Source organism: Chiloscyllium plagiosum, unplaced genomic scaffold (genome assembly GCF_037043375.1).
Source record: "Chiloscyllium plagiosum isolate Xiang-an unplaced genomic scaffold, Cpla_swu_hap1 HiC_scaffold_29, whole genome shotgun sequence".
NCBI lineage: Eukaryota > Metazoa > Chordata > Chondrichthyes > Orectolobiformes > Hemiscylliidae > Chiloscyllium > Chiloscyllium plagiosum.
Genome location: NW_028270167.1, coordinates 1,112,613 through 1,132,825, shown reverse-complemented (window position 1 = coordinate 1,132,825; position 20,213 = coordinate 1,112,613). Strand labels below are relative to the sequence as shown.

Here is a 20,213-nt window from a genome sequence, read left to right as displayed (position 1 = left end):
AGTTCTGAAATTCACATTATAGGAAGGATGCGATTGCACTGGAGAGGGTACAGAGGAGATTTACCAGGATGTTGCCTGGCCTGGAACGACTCAGTTATAAAGAGAGATTGGTTAGACTAGGCCTGGTTTCATTGGAGCAGGAGAATCTGAGAGGGGACATGACTGAGATGGACAAGATTGTGAGGTACATAGACCTTGTGGATAGATGGGAAGAAACCTCCCTCCTCCTTTGGTGGAAGGATCAATGACCAAGGAGCGTGGATTTACGGTAAAGGGGCAAGGGGTTTTGACAGTGATAGGAATCTGGAACTCACTGCCTGTGAGTATGGGAGAGACAGAAACTCTGAGAACAGTGGAGAAGGATTTCTGAGACAGTTGGGGACAGAGGTGAGGGTAGTGGCCATCACTCAGGAGAAGGTGCTGGGGAAGCTGAAAGGTCTGAAGGTGGATAAACCATCAGACCCAGGTTGACTACACCACAGTTCAGAAGGAGATGTGAACCTTGCAATGTCAGGGGTATGGGCCAAGTGCTGGGAAATAGGACTGAAACAATTAGCTGGAGGCTCAATGGGCTGAAGGATCTTTTCCTGCACAATCCCAGCCGACATGTCTCATTCTGAAACAGCATCCCGGGTCAGATATCCAGTCTGTAACCCACATGAGTTAATGAATAACTGGGCCAATCAGGAGGTCATAGAGTCATAGAGATGTACAGCATGGAAACAGACCCTTCGGTCTAACCCGTCCATGCCGACCAGATATCCCAACACAATCTAGTCCCACCTGCCAGCAAGGGAGGAGGGGAAATCAACAAATGAAAAAAGTCAGATTCAATGAAAAAAATTCAAATGAAGCGAAAACATAGAACACTACACCCAGGGAACGAAATTAAATGAAAAGGAAAATGAAACGAAACAGTTTTTAGAAACCAGGTGAAGAAATGAGGAATTAGAACAGACAGGAACCCAGTGAAAGATGGTGCCTGAAGATGGGCAACTTTATCATTGGTTGGGCCTGGTGCAGGCAGCGGACGGAAGGGCATCACAATGGCATTGAGGAGGTGGGCCCAGCGATGAGGGATATGTCTCTGACGTTGGGGGCCCTGGCAGTGAGGTACTGATGGATGAGAATCAGCCCAGAGGCGAAAGCTGGTGCGTGAAGAGTGACAACTTCAACGTTATTTGGGTCTGGTGTAGACGGTGGGAAAGGGGTGGAGGAGGGATAGGGGAGCAGGCAGCATTGACGATGAGCTAACTCAGGACTGATCAACTCTACTTAAGCTTTATCTTTCCGTTTTTTTTCTTATTCTTAAACTATTCAAAATAGGGCCAGATCATGGTGACAGTGGAAAAGCTTTTCACTGTATTTTACTGTTTTTCTCACAGTAAAATATACATCTCAATAAAATCATTCAAATGGTCATATCCTTCAGACAAAACATAGCACAGGTTCAACATGCCCTCAGCACTGACCCTCCAACAGTGCGGCGCTCCCTCGGCACTGGCGCTCCCTCAGCACTGACCCTCCGACAGTGCCCACTCCCTCAGCACTGACCCTCCGACAGTGCGGCACTCCCTCAGCACTGACCCCACTCCCTCAGCACTGACCCTCCGACAGTGCGGCACTCATTCAGCACTGACCCTCCGACAGTGCAGCATTCCCTCAGCACTGACCCCTGACAGTGCAGCGCTCCCTCAGCACTGACCCTCCGACAGTGCGGCGCTCCCGCAGCACTGACCCTCCGACAATGCGGCACTCCCTCGGCACTGAGCCTCCGACGGTGCGGCACTCCCTCAGCATTGACCCTCCGACAGTGCGGCGCTCCCTCAGCACTGACCCTCCAACAGTGCGGCGCTCCCTCAGCACTGACCCTCCAACAGCGCTCCCTCGGCACTGACCCTCCAACAGTGCGGCGCTCCCTCAGTACTGACCCTCCGACAGTGCGGTGCTTCCTCAGCACTGACCCTCCGACAGCGCTCCCTCGGCACTGACCCTCCAACAGTGCGGCACTCCCTCAGCACTGAGCCTCTAACAGTGCGGCACTCCCTCAGCACTGACCCTCCCACAGTGCAGCGCTCCCTCAGCACTGACCCTCTGACAGTGCGGCGCTCCCTCGGCACTGACCCTCCGACAATGCGGCACTCCCTCGGCACTGACCCTCCGACAATGCGGCACTCCCTCAGCACTGACCCTCCCACAGTGCAGCGCTCCCTCAGCACTGACCCTCTGACAGTGCGGCGCTCCCTCGGCACTGACCCTCCGACAATGCGGCACTCCCTTGGCACTGACCCTCCGACGGTGCGGCACTCCCTCAGCACTGAGCCTCCAACAGTGCGGCACTCCCTCAGCACTGACCCTCCCACAGTGCAGCGCTCCCTCAGCACTGACCCTCTGACAGTGCGGCGCTCCCTCGGCACTGACCCTCCGACAATGCGGCACTCCCTCGGCACTGACCCTCCCACAGTGCAGCGCTCCCTCAGCACTGACCCTCTGACAGTGCGGCGCTCCCTCGGCACTGACCCTCCGACAATGCGGCACTCCCTCGGCACTGACCCTCCGACAATGCGGCACTCCCTCAGCACTGACCCTCCCACAGTGCAGCGCTCCCTCAGCACTGACCCTCTGACAGTGCGGCGCTCCCTCGGCACTGACCCTCCGACAATGCGGCATTCCCTTGGCACTGACCCTCCGACGGTGCGGCACTCCCTCAGCACTGACCTTCCGACAGTGCGGCGCTCCCTCAGCACTGACCCTCCGACAGTGCGGCGCTCCCTCAGCACTGACCCTCCGACAGCGCTCCCTCAGCACTGAGCCTCCGACAGTGCGGCACTCCCTCAGCACTGACCCTCCGACAGTGCGGCGCTTCCTCAGTACTGACCCTCCGACAGTGCGGCACTCCCTCAGCACTGACCCTCCGACAGTGCGGCGCTTCCTCAGTACTGACCCTCCGACAGTGCGGCACTCCCTCAGCACTGACCCTCCGACAGTGCGGCGCTTCCTCAGTACTGACCCTCCAACAGTGCGGCGCTCCCTCAGCACTGACCCTCCGACAGTGCGGCACTCCCTCAGCACTGAGCCTCCGACAGTGCGGCGCTCCCTCAGCACTGACCCTCCGACAGTGCGGCGCTTCCTCAGTACTGACCCTCCGACAGTGCGGCACTCCCTCAGCACTGACCCTCCGACAGTGCGGCGCTCCCTCAGCACTGACCCTCCAACAGCGCTCCCTCGGCACTGATCCTCCAACAGTGCGGAACTCCCTCAGCACTGAGCCTCCAACAGTGCGGCACTCCCTCAGCACTGAGCCTCCGATACTGCGGCACTCCCTCAGCACTGAGCCTCCGACAGTGCGGCGCTCCCTCAGCACTGACCCTCCGTCAGTGCGGCGCTCCCTCAGCACTGACCCTCCAACAGCGCTCCCTCGGCACTGACCCTCCAACAGTGCGGCGATCCCTCAGCACTGACCCTCCGACAGTGCGGCGCTCCCTCAGCACTGAGCCTCCAACAGTGCGGCACTCCCTCAGCACTGAGCCTCCAACAGTGCGGCACTCCCTCAGCACTGAGCCTCCGATAGTGCGGCACTCCCTCAGCACTGAGCCTCCAACAGTGCGGCACTCCCTCAGCACTGAGCCTCCAACAGTGCAGCGCTCCCTCAGCACTGAGCCCCCAACAGTGCGGCACTCCCTCAGCACTGAGCCTCCGACAGTGCGGCACTCCCTCAGCACTGACCCTCCGACAGTGCGGCACTCCCTCAGCACTGACCCTCCGATAGTGCGGCACTCCCTCAGCACTGACCCTCTGACAGTGTGGCACTCCCTCAGTACTGACACTCCGACAGTGTGGCACTCCCTCAGCACTGACCCTCCAATAATGCAGCACTCCCTCAACACTGAGCCCCCAACAGTGCAGCACTCCCTCAGCACTGAGCCCCCGACAGTGCGGCACTCCCTCAGCACTGACCCTCCGACAGTGCGGCACTCCCTCAGCACTGACCCTCTGACAGTGCGGCACTCCCTCAGCACTGAGCCTCCGACAGTGCGGCACTCCCTCAGCACTGACCCTCCGACAGTGCGGCGCTCCCTCAGCACTGAGCCCCCAACAGTGCGGCACTCCCTCAGCACTGAGCCTCCGACAGTGCGGCACTCCCTCAGCATTGACCCTCTGACAGTGTGGCACTCCCTCAGTACTGACACTCCGACAGTGTGGCACTCCCTCAGCACTGACCCTCCAACAGTGTGGCACTCCCTCAGCACTGACCCTCCGACAGTGTGGCACTCCCTCAGTACTGACCCTCCGACAGTGCGGCACTCCCTCAGCACTGACCCTCCGACAGTGTGGCACTCCCTCAGTACTGACCCTCCGACAGTGCGGCACTCCCTCAGCACTGACCCTCCGACAGTGTGGCACTCCCTCAGTACTGACCCTCCGACAGTGCGGCACTCCCTCAGTACTGACCCTCCGACAGTGCGGCACTCCCTCAGCACTGACCCTCTGACAGTGTGGCACTCCCTCAGTACTGACCCTCCGACAGTGCGGCACTCCCTCAGTACTGACCCTCCGACAGTGCGGCACTCCCTCATCACTGACCCTCTGACAGTGTGGCACTCCCTCAGCACTGACCCTCTGACAGTGTGGCACTCCCTCAGCACTGACCCTCTGACAGTGTGGCACTCCCTCAACACTGACCCTCCGACAGTGCGGCACTCCCTCAGTACTGACCCTCCGACAGTGCGGCACTCCCTCAGCACTGACCCTCTGACAGTGTGGCACTCCCTCAGCACTGACCCTCCGACAGTGCGGCACTCCCTCAGCACTGACCCTCCGACAGTGCGGCACTCCCTCAGTACTGACCCTCCGACAGTGCGGCACTCCCTCAGCACTGACCCTCTGACAGTGTGGCACTCCCTCAGCACTGACTCACCGACCACATGTAAGTGAAGACAGTTTTAGTATGGAAGAGCAAAATGTGTCAGGACAGGCTTGGAGGGCCGAAGGGCCTGTTCCTGTGCTGTATTGCTTTTTGTTTTTTTGTTCATTGGACATCCTGCTATTCCCGGTATTAGTCCAGTGAGCCTCTGTTCCACTGTCTCTGTGGTAAATATATCCTTTCTTAGTTAGAGCTTGCCTTCTGAGTCAGCAGCCTCCATTTTTGCAGCAAGTGCAGAGGGAGCGAGGAGCAGGGGACTGTTGAGAAGATAAATAATTCATATAAAGCTTATCTCGTGAATAGGTGGAGCACACGCTGAGCAGGGGCGGACGTGGGACTGCTGGGTAAGTGAGGCTTTATGTTTGGATGTTGCTCGGGTAGTGTCTCCCACCCATCCTCCTCCTCTAACCAAAACAGAAAGCTCTCTGCCCCGGATTGGTAAGGGAACATGTTTTTTTTTCATTAGTCTCTTTGAGAATTCAGAATATTGGGACTGGAGGTTCAGGCAGTTGAAAGTTCCCCCTGCAGAATGTCTGCGGGGTGTGCATCCAACTCCAGCTCCTTGAAAACCACATTAGGGAACTGGAGCTGGAACTGGATGAACTTGGGATCATTTGGGACGTGGAGAGGGTTATTGAGAGGAGTTACAAGGAGGTAGTCACTCCTCAGGTACAAGAAAAGGGTAGATGGGTTACCATCAGGGGATGGAAATGGAACCAGCAGGCAGTGTAGGGATCCCCTCTGGCTGTTCCCCTCAACAGCAAGAATACCATTTTGGATACGGTTGGGGGGACGACTTACCAGGGGTCAGCTATGTGATACAGGACTCTTGTACAGAGTCTGTCCCTGCTGCTCAGAAGGGAAGGGGGAAGAGGAGCAGAGCATTAGTCATTGGGGACTCCATAGTTAGGGGGATTGATAGGAGGTTCTGTGGGAATGAGAGAGACTCACGGTTGGTGTGTTGCCTCTCAGGTGCCAGGGTTTTTGATGTCACTGATCATGTTTTTGGGATCCTTGAGGGGGAGGGGGAGCAGCCCCAAGTCGTGGTCCACATAGGCACCAACGACACAGATAGAAAGAGAGATGGGGATTTAAGGCAGTAATTCAGGGAGCCAGGGTGGAAGCTCAGACGAACAGAGTTGTTATCTCTGGTTTGTTGCCCATGCCATGTGAAGCAAGGTGAGGAGCAGGGAGACAGAGGAGTTGAACACGTGGCTACAGGGATGGTGCAGGAGGAAGGGTTTTGGATTCCTGGATAATTGGGGCTCATTCTGGGGAAGGTGGAACCTCTACAAGCAGGATGGTCTTCACCTGAACCAGAGGGGTACCAATATCCTGGGGGGGGAATTTGCGAATGCCTTTCAGGAGGATTTAAACTCATTCAAAGGGGGATGGGAATCTGAATTGTAGCTCCAGTGTACAGGAGGTTGAGAGTAGTGAGGTCATGAATAAGGTTTCAAGGTCGCAGGAGTGTACCAGCAAGCAAAAAGTTGGTTTGAAATGTGTCTACTTCATCCGGAATTAGATGGGTGAGCTTGCAGCATGGGTTGGTACCTGGGACTTTGGTACCTGTGGCCATTTCAGAGACATGGATAGAGCAGGGACAGGAATGGTTGTTGCAGGTTCCAGGATTTAGATGTTTCAGTAAGAACAGAGAAGATGGTAAAAGATGTGTGGCATTGTTAGTCAAGGACAGTATTACAGTGGCAGAAAGGACATTTGAGGACTCGTCTACTGACATAGTATGGGCTGAGGTTAGAAACAGGAAAGGAGAGGTTGCCCTGTTGGGAGTTTTCTATAGGCCTCTGAGTAGTTCCAGAGATGTAGAGGAAAGGATTACAAAGATAATTCTCAATAGGAGCGAGAGTGACAGGGTAGTTGTTGTGGGGCTTTAACTTTCCAAATATTGACTGGGAATACTATAGTTTGAGTACTTTAGATGGGTCAGTTTTTGTATGTTGTGTGCAGGAGGGTTTCCTGACACAGTATGAGACAGGCCAACAAGGGGCAAGGCCACATTGGATTTGGTACTGGGTAATGAACCAGGCCAGGTGTTAGATTTGGAGGTAGGTGAGCACTTTGGTGATAGCGACCACAATTTGGTTAAGTTTAGTTTAGTGATGGAAAGGGATAGGTATATACTGCAGGCCAAGAGTTATAGCGGGAAAAGGCAATTACAATGCGATTAGGCAAGATTTAGGATGGGGAAGAAAACTGCAGGGGGTGAGCACAATTGAAATGTGGAGCTTGTTCAAAGAACAGCTACTGTGTGTACTTGATAAGTATGTACCAATCAGGCAGGAAGGAAGTGGTTGAGTGAGGGAACCGTGGTTTACTAAAGAAATTGAATCTCTTGTCAAGAGGAAGAAGGCGGCTTATGTGAGGATGATATGTGATGGCTCAATTAGGGCGCTTGTGAGTTACAGGTCAGCCAGGAAAGACCTGAAGAGAGAGCTAAGAAAAGCCAGGAGGGGACATGAGAGGTTGTTGGCGGATAGGATCAAGGAAAACCCTAAAGCTTTCTGTAGGTATATCAGGATTAAAAGATTGACTGGAGTAAGATTAGGGCCTGTCAAGGGCAGTAGGGGGGAGTTCTGTGTAGAGTCTGAAGAGATATGAGAGGCACTAAATGAATATTTTTCATCAGAATTCACACAGCAAATTGACAATGCTGTCAAGAAGAATACTGAGAACAGACTGTTACATTAGACAGGATTGAGGTTCACAAGGAAGAGGTGTCAACAATTCCGGAAAGTGTGAAAATAGATATGACCCCTGGGATGGATGGGATTTATCCTCTGATTCTCTGGGAGGCCAGGGAGGAGATTGCAGAGCCTTTGGCTTTGATCTTTATGTTGTCATTGTCTACAGGAATCTTGCCAGAAGACTGGAGGATAGCAAATGTTGTTCCCTTGTTCAAGAAGGGGCATAGAGACATCCCTGGGAATTATAGACCAGTGAGCCTTACTTTGGTTGTGGGTAAAGTGTTGGAAAAGGTTATAAGAGATAGGATTTCTAATCATCTAGAAAGGAATAATTTGATTAGGGATAGTCAGCACGATTTTGTGAAGGGTAGGTCGTGCCTCACAAACCTTACTGTTTTCTTTGAGAAGGTGACAAAACAGGTGGATGAAGGAAAAGTGGTAGATGTGGTGTACAGACGAACCTCAATTATCTGCATACCAATTATCCAAAAATCGGATTATCTGAAGGAGATCTCGAGGTCTTGATAGAGACATTACATCAAAGACGTGTTTCTAAAGCTGATCGTGTCTTTTGTTTACAGTGAATAAACAGGCACTGTCTTCAAATGACTGACCTCCCGCCCTCTCTCTCCCCACACTTTCCCTGAAGTTATACAGAGGGGTGGACCCTAACATCCCCTCCCTCAGATAATCTCTCCAACATTGTCCTGTAAAGGGCAAAGGTGGAACCTGTCAAAAAGTTGTAGTAAAATGTTGTGTGCGGCTGTGTGTGTGTGTTTGTGCTATTTGGAAACTTACCCTGCAAAGCCAACAGCAGCATCAGTCTTGTTGTTGGTGTACAGCCCAGCTGCCCTGGAGAGGGGGCGGTATTGGACGGGGTTGGGGGAGCAGGGGTGGGATTAGATACAGTTGGGGCAGGGGCAGTGTTGGATGGGTTTGGGGGCGGGGGTAGGGTTGAAGGGTTGGAGTGGGGGTGTGGTTGGATGGGTTGGGATGGGGTGGGGTTGGATATGTTTGGGAGTGGGGGTGGAGTTGGATGGGTTGGGGCGGGGGTGGGGTTGTATATAGTTGGGGCAGGCGCGGGGTTGGATGGGTTGGGGCAGGGGCGGGGTTGAATGGGTTTGGGGGGGACGGGGTTGGATGGGTTGGGGTGGAGGCGGGGTTGGATGGGTTTGGGGCGGGGTAGGGTTGGATGGGTTTGGGGGGACGGGGTTGGATGGGTTGGGGTGGAGGCAGGGTTGGATGGGTTGGTGGACGGGGCAGGGTTGGATGGTTGAGGTGGGGGCGGGGTTGTATGGGTTTGGGGGTGGGGGCAGGATTGAATGGGTTGGGGTGGGGGCGGGGTTGGATGGGTTGTGGCGGGGGTGGGGTTGGATGGGTTGGGGGGTGGGGTTGGATGGGTTTGGGGCGGGGGTAGGGTTGATGGGTTTGGGGAGCAGGGGCAGGTTTGGATGGGTTGGTGTGGGGGTGGGGTTGGATGGGTTGGGGTGGGAGCGGGATTGGATTGGTTGGGGCGGGGTTGGGTGGGTTGAGGTGGGGTAGGTGATGGGTTGGGAGTAAGGGCGGGGTTGGATATGGTTAGGGCATGGGCGGGGTTGGATGGGTTGGGGTGGGGGCTGGGTTGGATGAGTTGGGGGCAGGGCAGGGCGGGATTGGATATGGTTGGGGCGGGGGTGGGGTTGGATGGGTTTGGGGGGGCAGGGGCAGGGGCGGGGTTGGATGGGTGGGGGGGCGGGCTGGATGGGTTTGGGGGGTGGGAGTGCTGTTGGATGGGTTTGGGGTGGTGGGGGTGATGTTGGAGGGGGTGAGGCGGGGGTTGGGTTGGATGGGTTTAGGGGGTGGGGGCGGGGTTGGATGGGATGGGACGGGGGCGTGGTTGGATATGGTTGGGGGCAGGGGTGGGGTTTGGGGGGCGAGGTTGGATGGGTTGGGGGTGGGTTGGATTGCTGGGGGCAGGGGCGGGGTTGGATGGGTTTGGGCAGGGCGGGGTTGGACATGGTTGGGGTGGGAGTTGGGTTTGATGGGTTGGGAGGGCGGGGGACGGGTTGGATATGGTCGGGGTGGGAGCGGGGTTAGATGGGTTGTGGGTGGGGGTGGGGTTGGATATGGTTGGGGGTGGCGGCGGGTTGGATATGGTTGGGGCAGGGTTGGATGGACTGGAGTGGGGGCGTGGTTGGATGGGTTTGCGGGGCGAGGGCGGGGTTGGATGGGTTAAGGTGAGGGCGGGGTTGGATGGGTTGGTGGGCGGGGGCGTGGTTGGATGGTTTGGGGCAGAGGCAGGGTTAGATGTGTTTGGGGTGAGGGTGGGGTTGGATGGGTTTGGATGAGGAAAGGCATTTAATCAATTCAGAGCTGAAAAATGTGTTGCTGGAAAAGCACAGCAGGTCAGGCAGCATCCAAGGAACAGGAGAATCAACGTTTCGGGCATAAGCCCTTCTTCAGGAATGAGGAGGGTGTGCCAAGCAGGCTAAGATAAAAGATAGGGAGGAGGGACTTGGGGGAGGGGCGTTGGGAATGTGATAGGTGGAAGGAGGTTAAGGTGAGGGTGATAGGCCGGAGTGGGGGTGGGGGCGGAGAGGTCGGGAAGAGGATTGCAGGTTAGGAAGGCGGTGCTGAGTTCGAGGGTTGGGACTGAGACAAGGTGGGGGGAGGGGAACGGAGGAAACTGGAGAAATCTGAGTTCATCCCTTGTGGTTGGAGGGTTCCTAGGCGGAAGATGAGGCGCTCTTCCTCCAACCGTCGTGTTGCCATGGTCTGGTGATGGAGGAGTCCAAGGACCTGCATGTCCTTGGTGGAGTGGGAGGGGGAGTTGAAGTGTTGAGCCACGGGGTGGTTGGGTTGGTTGGTCTGGGTGTCCCAGAGGTGTTCTCTGAAACATTCCGCAAGTAGGCGGCCTGTCTCTCCAATATAGAGAAGGCCACATCGGGTGCAGTGGATGCAGTAAATGATGTGTGTGGAGGTGCAGGTGAATTTGTGGCGGATATGGAAGGATCGCTTGGGGCCTTGGGGGGAAGTAAGGGAGGAGGTGTGGGCGCAAGTTTTGCATTTCTTGCAGTTGCAGGGGAAGGTGCCGGTTGGTGGGGGGTGTGGACCTGACGAGGGAGTCACGGAGGGAGTGGTCTTTTTGGAACGCTGATAGGGGTGGGGAGGGAAACATATCCTTGGTGGTGGGGTCCGTTTGGATAGTCAATTATCCGAACAAAATAGCGCCCACCCATCTCATTCGGATAATCGAGGTTCCCCTGTATATGGATGTCAGTAAGGCGTTTGATAAGGTTCCCACAGTATGCTATTGCACAAAGTATGGAGGCATGGGATTGAGGGTGATTTAGCGGTTTGGATCAGGAATAAGCTAGCGGAAAGACAACGGAGTGGTGGTTGATGGGAAATGGAGAAAGTGAGGTCTGCAGATGCTGGAGATCAAAGTTGAAACTTTATTGCTGGAACAGCACAGCAGGTCAGGCAGCATCCAGGGAACAGGAGATTCGACGTTTCGGGCACAGGCCCTTCTTCAGGAATGAGCAGAGAGTGTTCAGCAGGAGAAGATAAAAGGTAGGGAGGAGGGACTTGGAGGAGGGGCGTTGGAAATGTGATAGGTGGAAAGAGGTCAAGGTGAGGGTGATAGGTCGGAGTAGGATGGAGGCGGAGAGGTCAAGAAGAAGACTGCAGGTCAGGAAGGCGGTGCCGGGCTGGAGGGATTCGGCTGAGACAAGGTGGGGGGAGGGGGGATGAAGAAACTGGTGAAGTACAAGTTCATCCCCTGTGGTTGGAGGGTTCCCAGTCGGAAGATAAGACGCTCCTCCTCCGACCGTCGCGTTGTTGTGGTTTGGCGGTGGATGAGTCCAATGACCTGCATATCCTCGGTGGAGTGGGAGGGGGAGTTGAAATGCTGTGCTACAGGGTGGTTGGGTTGGTTCGTCCAGGTGGCCCAGAGGTGCTCTCTGAATCGCTCCGCAAGTAGGCGGCCTGTCTCCCCAATATAGAGGAGGCCACACCGGCTGCAGCGGATGCAGTAGATGATGTGGGTGGAGGTGCAGGTGAATCTGTGGCGGATATGGAAGTTTCCTTTGGGCCTTGGAGAGAAGTGAGGGGGGAGGTGTGGGCGCAAGTGTTGCACCTCCTGCGGTTGCAAGGGAAATGTTCATCCTGGAGTTTGATTACTCGTGGTGTACTGCAAGGATCTGTTTTGGGGCCACTGCTGTTTGTCATTCTTATAAATGACCTGGATGAGGACATTGAAGGTGTGTTAGTAAATTTGCGGATGACATTAACGTTGGTAGAGTTGTGAATAGTGCTGAAGGATGTTGCAGGTTACAAAGGGACATAGATAGACTGCAGAGCTGGGCTAAGAGGTGGCAAATGGAGTTTAATGTGGAAAAGTGTGAGGTGATTCACATTGGAAGGGGTAACAGAAATGCAGAGTACTGGGCTAATGGTAAGATTCTTGGCAGTGTGGATGAACAGAGAGATCTCAGTGTCCATGTGCGTAGATCCCTGAAAGTTACCACCTAGGTTGATAGGGTTGTTAAGAAGGTATATGGTGTGTTAGCTTTTATTAATCGAGAGATTGAGTTTCGGAACCATGAGGTCATGCTGCAGCTTTACAAAACTCTGCAGTTTGTGTATTATGTACATTTCTGGTCACCATGTTATAGGAAACATGTGGAATCATTGGCAAGGTTCAGAGGAGATTTACTATGATTAGATTACATTACAGATTACATTACAGTGTGGGAACAGGCCCTTCGGCCCAACAAGTCCACACCGACCCGCCGAAGCGCAACCCACCCATACCCCTATATTTACCCATTACCTAACACTACGGGCAATTTAACATGGTCAATTCACCTGACCTGCACATCTTTGGACTGTGGGAGGAAACCAGAGCACCCGGAGGAAACCCACGCAGACACGGGGAGAACGTGCAAACTCTGCACAGTCAGTCGCCTGAGGCGGGAATTGAACCCGGGTCTCAGGCGCTGTGAGGCAGCAGTGCTAACCACTGTGCCACCGTGCCGCCCCGTGATCTTGCCTGGTATGGAGGGAAGGTCTTATGGGGAAAGGCTGAGGGACTTGAGGCTGTTTTCGTTAGAGAGAAGAAGTTAAGAGGTGACTTAATAGAGACATACACCTTTACACCGCTGAGGCTAAATGCCAGCTCGCAGATACCTCCTCCTACTGCCCCCTTGACCATGACCCCACCCCCCACCACCAAACCATCATCTCCCAGACCATCCATAACCTCATCACCTCGGGAGATCTCCCATCCACCGCCTCCAACCTCATAGTCCCACAACCCCGCACCGCCCGTTTCTACCTCCTGCCCAAAATCCACAAACCTGACTGCCTCGGCCGACCCATTGTCTCAGCCTGCTCCTGCCTCACCGAACTCATCTCTGCATACCTCGACACGGTCCTGTCCCCCTTAGTCCAAGAACTCCTCACCTACGTTCGTGACACCACCCATGCCCTCCACCTCCTCCATGATTTTCGCTTCCCCGGTCCCCAACGCCTTATCTTCACCATGGACATCAATCCCTATACACCTCCATCCCCCATCAGGAAGGCCTCAAAGCCCTCCACTTCTTCCTTTCCCGCCGTACCGACCAGTACCCTTCCACTGACACCCTCCTTTGACTGACTGAACTGGTCCTCACCCTGAACAACTTCTCTTTCCAATCCTCCCACTTCCTCCAAACCAAAGGAGTAGCCATGGGCACCCGCATGGGCCCCAGCTATGCCTACCTGTGGAACAGTCCATCTTCCGCACCTACACTGGCACCACCCCCCACCTTTTCCTCTGCTACATCGATGATTGTATCGGCGCTGCCTCGTGCTCCCACGAGGAGGTTGAACAGTTCATCCACTTTACCAACACCTTGCACCCCGACCTCAAATTCACCTGGACCATCTCAGACTCCTCCCTCCCCTTCCTAGACCTTTCCATTTCTATCTCGGGCGACCGAATCAACACAGACATTTACTACAAACCGACCGACTCCCACAGCTACCTAGACTACACCTCCTCCCACCCTGCCCCCTGTAAAAACGCCATCCCATATTCCCAATTCCTTCGTCTCCGCCACATCTGCTCCCAGGAGGACAAGTTCCAATACCGTACAACCCAGATGGCCTCCTTCTTCAAAGACCGCAATTTCCCCCCAGACGTGATCGACGATGCCCTCCACCGCATCTCCTCCACTTCCTGCTCCTCCGCCCTGGAGCCCCACCCCTCCAACCGCCACCAGGACAGAACCCCACTGGTCCTCACCTACCACCCACCAACCTCCATGTACAGCGTATCATCTGCCGTCATTTCCGCCACCTCCAAACGGACCCCACCACCAGGGAGATATTTCCCTCCCCTCCCCTATCAGCATTCCGAAAAGATCACTCCCTCCATGACTCCCTCGTCAGGTCCACACCCCCCACCAACCCAACCTCCACTCCCGGCACCTTCCCCTACAACCGCAAGAAATGCAAAACTTGCGCCCACACCTCCCCCCCTACTTCCCTCCAAGGCCCCAAGGGATCCTTCCATATCCACCACAAATTCTCCTGCACCTCCACACACATCATTTACTGCATCCGCTGCACCCGATGTGGCCTCCTCTATATTGGGGAGACAGGCCGCCTACTTGCGGAACGTTTCAGAGAACACCTCTGGGACACCCGGACCAACCAACCCAACCAACCAACCAACCCAACCACCCCGTGGCTCAACACTTCAACTCCCCCTCCCACTCCACCAAGGACATGCAGGTCCTTGGACTCCTCCATTGCCAGACCATAGCAACACGACGGTTGGAGGAAGAGCGCCTCATCTTCCGCCTAGGAACCCTCCAACCACAAGGGATGAACTCAGATTTCTCCAGTTTCCTCATTCCCCCTCCCCCCACCTTGTCTCAGTCAAATCCCTCGAACTCAGCACCACCTTCCTAACCTGCAATCTTCTTCCTGACCTCTCCGCCCCCACCCCACTCCGGCTTATCACCCTCACCTTGACCTCCTTCCACCTATTGCATTTCCAACGCCCCTCCCCCAAGTCCCTCCTCCCTACCTTTTATCTTAGCCTGCTTGGCACACTTTCCTCATTCCTGAAGAGCTTATGCCCGAAACATCGATTCTCCTGTTCCCTGGATGCTGCCTGACCTGCTGCGCTTTTCCAGCAACACACTTTCACCACATACAAGATGATCAAAGGATTAGATAGGGTTGACAGTGAGAGCCTTTTTCCAAGGATGGTGATGACTAGCATGAGGGCACGTAGCTTTAAATTGAGGGGTGATAGATATAGGACAGATGTCAGAGGTAGTTTCTTTACTCAGAGAGTTGTAGGGGCATAGACCTGACAACTTTAAGGGCATTTAAGTGGTCATTGGATGAATATATGGATGATAATGAAATAGTGTAGGTTCAATGGAGTTCAGATCAGTTTCCCAGGTCGATGCATCATCAAGAACTGAAAAGCCTCTACTGCGCTGTATCGTTCTATGTTCTGTACACAGCCCTCCAGTTGTGCTGTCATGCCACACCTGCAGATGAAGTCAGAGGTTGATGGTGGTTTTATTGAGAAGGTTTGGAGTGGGAGGAGCAGTTGAGGGATAGATGGTGTTGGTGAGGGACTTGGGTTGAGAGGGGATTGACTGAGTGAAGCTTATGGAGAGGGGGCTGAGAGGATTGGGTAGTTTGGCACTTTGCTGCTGAGAGGTTATGGAGCTAGAAACTGAGCTGGAAAATCATCACTCAAAATCCAGTTCCTAGTCAGTCACCCTTTAAGTTTCATCACATGAGATAGATACAGGGGACACAGGAGCAGCAGTGTGTATCATTGACCAGATACACTGCAGAAATTCACCAAAAATCCTGAAACAGCACCTTACAAACCCACAATTTCTTCCATTCAGAAGGACAAGGGCAGCAGATTCATGGGATTACCATCCCCTGGAAGATCCCCTCCAGGCCACTCACCATCTTGACCTTGAAGTATATGGGTGTTCCTTCACTGTCACTGGGTCAAAATCCTGGAACTCACTCCCCAAGGTCATTGTGGGTTTTTTACTGTAGCAGTTCAAAATGGAAGCTCAACCTCACCTTCTCAAGGGGCAACTAGAGATGGGCAATAAATGCTGGCCACCAGCAATACCCATGCATACGAATGAAAAATGGCTAGTGAGATACTGAAACTGTCCAGTGTGGGTCACGGTGAGATACCGAAACTGTCCAGTGTGGGTCACGGTGGGATACCGAAACTGTCCAGTGTGGGTCACGGTGGGATACTGAAACTGTCCAGTGTGGGTCACGGTGAGATACTGAAACTGTCCAGTATGGGTCCTGTGCTATTGTTCCTTGTGTCTCCCATCAGGAAAGAGCTGTGACTGAACTCATAGGGATCACCAGGCGAAATTCTAAAATCAGGAACTTTGCTGATGAATAAATAGTCTTCCAAAAAAAGATATTTATTAATTTGAACTTCACAAGGAACGGAAACATGAAAATATTATCAATACTGAAGTAATTTCAAGACATTTCATCGATAATTTAACATGCCATTAGTGGTTTAAATACATGGTAATATTTATAATCAAACAGTTCTCTGTCCTCCAACAAGGTTTTGCATTCCTGATACACAGTCTGATGGAATAACTTTCCATTTCTCAATCAGTTCTCCTTGTTCTGACGGAATTTGTCCCATAAAGCTGAAAGTCGGATTTGAAGATCCTGGTGAATTTCTGCGTATGGTGCGAGTCTGTCTTGCATCTCCTGGACATTCTGACTGATTATTTGATGCAGCTCCTCTGAATAGGGGGTGATGTTCTGGTGGAACTCTTCAATGTTCTGGTTAATGATGCTGTTGAGATCTTCAATGTATGGAGCCAGATTTTGGTTCATGCTTCCCAAGTTCTCATTGAGTTTCACTTTCAGTTCTGCAATGTAAGGGACTAGCCTTTGCTTCAGAACTTCCACATTCTCATCCAGCTTTGTCTGCAGCTCCTCAGCATAAGGTGCAACCCTCTGAGTCATTTCACTGATCTGTTGGTTCATCTTGTTCTGGACATCACTGGCGTAAGGACTCAGGCTATCGCGGAGCTCCTGCACTTTCTCATCTAGCTGGCTGCGGAATTCCCTCGCATTTACACTCACCTTCTGCCTGAGATTATTGACATTGTCCTGAATCTCCAGCTGGAGCTGCTCAGCGTAGGGAGTGAGAACACCCCTCAGGTTTTCAGCATTCTCGCTCAGTTTGTCCTGAAGAGCTTTGGTGTAGGGAGCCACTGTCTGGCGAAGTTCCTCAGCATTATTCCTCAGCTGCTGTTGGAGTTGCTCATTGTAAGGTGTCAGCTTACGGTGGAATTCTGCAAGGTTTCTACTCAGGCTCTGGTGGACTCCATCAGCAAAAGGAGCAAGTTTCCTGCTCAGGTCCTGCAGCTCGTGCCTGATCGTCTGCCGAAGTTTCTCACTGTCAAACGTCACCTTCAGACGCAGCTCGTCTGTGAGGGGAGCCAGTTTCTGGCGGAGATTCTCAGTGTAGTCTTGGACAGCCTCCACATTATCCTTTAGGAAATCACTGGAAAAGAGAGAGACATTTTGAACACATTTTGTTGGATTTGCTCCTGCTTATTTCAAGAGGGAATACTGACCAAGTGCAATTCTCTGACAGCTATTACACAGGAGTAAAGATGTTACACTGAATTATCTTGTGGAAGACAGAGCACAATTCCTACATCCTTCAATCCTTCCCTTGCTGTTAGCATCAACAATCAAGAGGGGACAGACATAAGATTGGGCAATGTGGCCTCCTATGTGTATGGGACTCAAAAAGGATATTCATACTGGACATATAACTTGACATGAAGCAGAGCAAACAGGAGATATACAAATCTTTAACAGAGTTCTGGTGTTTGGGTGGATTCCAAAAATTTGGGTTATTTGTCAAAGATATTGGTTCAAGTGTAACAAATAGTTGATCAGAACAGTATTCCAAATAACTTGTTAACCACTTTTTATCGACAATATCTTATTTATTGGCTGTCCTTAAGGATGTATGAACTTGCACACTAAGCAACCTGATCCTCTCTACTTCCTAGGGTTCTACTATTCAATGTGCTCCCCCTGCCTTGTTAGTCCTCTCAAAATCCACCACCTGACACTTTTAATTAAATCATTAGATTAACTTCCATTCACCATTGTTCAATCCACATGACCAACCAATCTATAATCTCATTCCTGATTGGTTAGAAATCCTCACTCTAATTGCTCCCAAGATTCAAGTAAAATGTGTTTGCATCAGTCTCCAGCTTTCCTGAAGAAGGGCTTATGCCTGAAATGTCGATTCTCCTGCTCCTTTGATGCTGCCTGACCTGCTGTGCTTTTCCAGCAACACATTTTTAATGCTACCAAACATTCCAAACTCACCGGAGCTGATCGCTGATTTCTGAGCCCTGGATCTGGTCAATATTGTCCTTGGCATTGTTGGTCAACTGACTGATGTAGTCCCAGAAAGCATCCTGGACCTCATCTCCGTGGACCTGAACCTGGGAGCCTGGGGGAGGAAAGAAATAACAATTAAAATGGGAGTTTTTCTTGGTTATTCCCGAGACAACAGCTTGTGAAAGAGTAACCTCAATGCAGCCTGCCTACTGCTCGCTCATCACTGACTGCACACATAAACAGGTCATTGTGTTAAACCATTATTTTTAACTACTTAAGATGAGATTAAAATGAATCCAAATAAACAGGTGATGCAAGTTTGCCCTCAACAACCAATAACCCTGGGGGTTACCATTAACCAGAAACTGGACTAGACCAGCCATGTAGACACAGTGGCTGCAACAGCAAGTCAGAGGTAGGAATATTACAGCAAGTAACTCATCTCCTGACTCCCCAAAGCCTGCCCATCGGGACACAAGGCCGGAGTGTGATGGAATAGTCCCCACTTGTTGGATGGGTGCAGCTCCAACAAAACTCCAGAAGCTTGACATCCTTCAGGAGAAAGCAGTGAGGTTTTCCACATGAAACTGAAGCAGTTAAGGGACTATTCAGCACTTCGATCTTCCTCTGCCGGCCAGTTAGATAGATCACCATGTCTGTGTTTTGTAATCCTCATTTCTATCTATCCTGATAAATTTTGATTCCTTTGCTACCAAGGATCTATCATCTCTGCCTTTAAAGATGTTCAGTGACACTGCTTCCACAGCCTTCTGAAGGAACAGAACGCTCTGAGAAATAATATTTCTCCTCCCCTGTCCTGAAAGAGCAAATGTTAATGTTTATTCAGTGCTGCCTAATTCTGGACTCACTCACATAAAGAAACAGGCTTTCCATGCCCAATCAAGATCCAATATACAAGAAAAGTTACTCCACACACTTTTCTAAATTCCAATGGAAATAATCCCAGCCTGTCCAACCTATCCTCAAGAGCCAACCCACTCATTCCCAGGTATCAATCATGTATACTTCCTCTGAATTGTCTCCCAATGTATTTACATCCTTGTTTAAAAAAAAGGCGAGACCAAAACGACACTGTATTTGAGAATGTGGTCCCCATCAATGCCCTGTATAAGCATAACGTCCCCACTTTTATGTTCAATTCCTCCTGTAATAAAGAACAGCATTCCACTGGCCTCCTTGATTACGTGCTGTATCTGCTAACTAGCACTAGAATAACTAGATTCCTCCGCACCTCCCAATCTGCGGTCCTTTTCTATTTAAGCAATAATTTACTTTATTATTCTTTCTGTAATTCTACATTCTTCCACATCTGCCAGATGTTTACCCACTGACTGAAACCTAACCGTATCCTAGTCTGCACTATCCTGATGTCTTCTACACAACATACTCTCTGACCTATCTGTGTGTCAGCTGTGCATCAATTTAGAATGCCTCTGCTTCCCTCTAATCTCAGTCAAAGATATAAATTGTAAAAGTCTGAGATGCAGCACAGACCCCAGTGAGAGACAGAAAAAACCTCTAGCACAAAATATTCCAAACACAGCAGAAAATATAAAATATTTACCTAACACCAAGAAAGCAGTTAGAAGCACAAGGATTGCTCTGGGAAACATCCTGGATTTTGTGCAAATTAATTACAATTTCTGTTCTTCTTTACAGCTGGTCTGTGAAAAGACAAATATCAGAGTTAGGCTGAGGTTTAAATCTTTAAGTGCCATTTATTGCTTCCAGGAAGCAACTTTGCTCCAGTGAACAATCTCCTTCATATGTTTGCAGCACAATCTGAGTGTTATTAACTACATACAAACCGCAACATTATTTACAAACACAGTATTCTCATCATTTGTCAGTGCTGACCACTGGTTGATGTATGTACTGTACTACCTGACACAGATACATCTGCTGAGCCATTGTCCCTGTTTAAACCCCAGGCTGCAGTGTTGAGAATAGCAGCTGCTTGAGCCAGTGTTTCCCTCACCTGCTTCTACTGATCCTAGAGCTCCGTGTCCCAGTCTCACCGGCACTTGCTCTATATAAGCCGAATCTTATCAGCCGTTGATAAGGAGTTGGTCTGTTTGTGCAGGTTCATCATCTTCCACTGATCCCAAGAAAACGTGGAACTTCCAACATCT

General features: G+C 51.9%; 1 protein-coding gene across 1 annotated transcript; it reads right to left on the bottom strand.

The window, feature by feature from the left end:
* Window positions 1-16,073: 16,073 nt before the first annotated feature.
* Window positions 16,074-20,213, bottom strand: LOC122547750 (uncharacterized). The gene is made up of 4 exons (XM_043686331.2): window positions 20,060-20,213; window positions 19,646-19,745; window positions 18,046-18,172; window positions 16,074-17,197 (listed from the first exon to the last, which is right to left on the bottom strand). The coding sequence occupies exons 2-4, from the start codon at window positions 19,692-19,694 to the stop codon at window positions 16,291-16,293; spliced, it is 1,083 nt and encodes a 360-aa protein (XP_043542266.1). The 5' UTR covers window positions 19,695-19,745; window positions 20,060-20,213; the 3' UTR covers window positions 16,074-16,290.

What these genes read in the sequence shown, in the direction of transcription:
- LOC122547750 (XM_043686331.2), bottom strand. Translation starts at nt 19,694, where the DNA reads ATGTTTCCCAGAGCAATCCTTGTGCTTCTAACTGCTTTCTTGGTGTTA. An exon ending in AACTGCTTTCTTGGTGTTAG is followed by an intron (nt 18,173 to 19,645) that starts GTAAATATTTTA and finishes TTCCTCCCCCAG; the next exon opens with GCTCCCAGGTTCAGGTCCAC. An exon ending in GAAATCAGCGATCAGCTCCG is followed by an intron (nt 17,198 to 18,045) that starts GTGAGTTTGGAA and finishes TCTCTTTTCCAG; the next exon opens with TGATTTCCTAAAGGATAATG.